This window comes from Eptatretus burgeri, chromosome 12 (assembly GCF_056783735.1).
Source record: "Eptatretus burgeri isolate ZD-2024b chromosome 12, Ebu_testis_v1, whole genome shotgun sequence".
NCBI classification, from domain to species: Eukaryota; Metazoa; Chordata; class Myxini; order Myxiniformes; family Myxinidae; genus Eptatretus; species Eptatretus burgeri.
Window position 1 is genome coordinate 80784372 of NC_140972.1, and position 2144 is coordinate 80786515.

The 2144-nt window shown below is 51.2% G+C and overlaps 1 protein-coding gene across 1 annotated transcript; it reads left to right on the forward strand.

The window, feature by feature from the left end:
* The first annotated feature begins 207 nt into the window (after positions 1–207).
* Positions 208–1605, forward strand: LOC147015984 (SKA complex subunit 2-like). Its single transcript, XM_085848685.1, has one exon. It carries the CDS (start codon positions 283–285, stop codon positions 976–978), a length of 696 nt encoding a protein of 231 aa, XP_085704811.1. The 5' UTR covers positions 208–282; the 3' UTR covers positions 979–1605.
* The last annotated feature ends 539 nt before the right edge of the window (positions 1606–2144 follow it).

Genomic DNA, 2144 nt, shown 5'->3' on the forward strand with positions numbered 1-2144 from the left:
CTTTGCCTATTCCATATTATACAAACACACGACACGACGATCATGACACTCTATAAGGTGTATATTTCAGCTCGGTTTCTAATTTCCACCTTTTTTTTTAAAAAGAAAATTAATTTTTCTTTTTAAATATATAAAGAGAGAAAGTACATATATTTATATTTTTAAACAGATTCTTAAATGAACTCCACAACGAATCGTGAATTACATTTCGCAGTGAGAATATAGAAAGACGACTTAACGAGAAATCTTCATATCCCAACGGAACGAGCGGCATATTTGAAAATGGAGGCGCAAGGTGGAGTTAAGGGTTTGGAAGAGCGATGGCGCGAAGCCGACACAAACATGGAACTTGTTCAGTCCTTCTTGACTTCAGAACTGCCCGATGAGAGGCCGCAACAGAAGGAGCCGTTGGTGCAGCTGCGGCGCCTGGAGAAGCTTCGGGCGTGTCAGTCCCGCTTGGCCCTTCAATCCCGCGAGTTCGACGGCAAAGTGCGCCGGGCCGAGGCCGCCGTGCGACCCTCGCTGCAGCGTTCCCTGGACGCGGCCGTCCGTCTGTGCGGGACCGCGGGCTTGCTGCCGAGCGAGCTCACGGAAAGGCAAAAGGCCGCTCTCAGGACTCTGGACGTCGGGGTCACGGACGAGCTGTTCGAGGAGCGTCTCCCTGGGAAACAGCGAGCCATGGAGTTCACCCGACGGGACGTGTTCACGAGCCCGGGGAGTCCCGAGAGGCCCGTGAGCGCCGTCGCCTTCGAGCGTCTGCCGACGTCACTGAGGTGCCGAGTCCGTCTTGATGACGTCAACCGTCTGTACCGACGCCTCGTACAGCTGTCGGAGCGCGTCGCGCCGTCCGTACGTCTCGCCGGGATCGCCGTGTCCCGCCTGAGGACCGAGACCGACACGAACGTCCACGATGGTCTCAAGGTCCTCCAGGCGCTCGGACTGCTCGAGTTGGACCGGGGTTTTGTCCACGTCGTCTAACTCGGAACTACCGGGAGGTATCGAATTAAATAAACCCACTCGGATCGTCTTTGTGTTGGACAAACGAAGATGCCTGACGTTTGTATCTGTTTACTCGAGGTTCACTCGTTCTGTACTCGGACATTGAGGAGTAATGATTCGACTGGAATCGAACACCTTTGTCCCCACAACAGACCGTGTTCCACGACGTGAACATCGGACGAGGAACATCGGACCACTCCACAGGGGGCTCTGGAGTCTGTACCCCACTCCACAGGGGGCTCTGGAGTCTGTACCCCACTCCACAGGGGGCTCTGGAGTCTGTACCCCACTCCACAGGGGGCTCTGGAGTCTGTACCCCACTCCACAGAGGGGTTCTGGAGTCTGGACCCCACTCCACAGAGGGGTTCTGGAGTCTGGACCCCACTCCACAGAGGGGTTCTGGAGTCTGGACCCCACTCCGTGCCCCCCTCTCGTTGGCCTCGAGGACGCCTGAAAGAGGAGATGACGGATGGTTTGAAGGTGTTCAATGGGTTGGTGTTAGTGTTTATGAATTCAATTATTGTGTATATTATTTAATTGTTTGCTTTTAATATGGCATGCCGTGCTTCCATTGTGAAACACTACATTAAAAAATGGCTACAATCACGTACTGCTTCATCTTGATACATCATGTTTCTCCACTATTAATAATATTGTGCTTCGCCAAGACGAGTAGGGTCACCCGATCAAGATCAGGCTGTTTAGTCTTCAGTGAAGCCTGGTGTTGGCTTGGTGCAGGGGTCTCCAACCTGCGGCCCGCGGGCCACATGCGGCCCCTCAGACGGATTTATGCGGCCCGTGGTGCCATATTAAGTTTACATTACGATGCGGCCGACGATACTGCCAACTTGTCAGGGCCAATGATCAAAGTGTTCTGTAATTTTTATTGTGATTTTGATTCGTATTAGACACATGTGTTTTTAACACGATTATTCGTTTATCATATTCGTTGGCAAGAAAAATATATTCAGCACTAATTTTTGTTGAAATTTCCCCATATTAATTATACACTAGCGATACCCGTGCACATGTACAGGATAGCAGTACAACATAGCTGGTAGCAGACAGACCGTACACGGGGAATGACAAAAATACGCATTGTGCAAAATGCAAGTGGTACTATGGAACGCCAAGACTTCCCTAAC

Excerpts from the sequence above, each read along its gene's own strand:
- LOC147015984 (XM_085848685.1), top strand. The coding sequence starts at position 283 with ATGGAGGCGCAAGGTGGAGTTAAGGGTTTGGAAGAGCGATGGCGCGAA.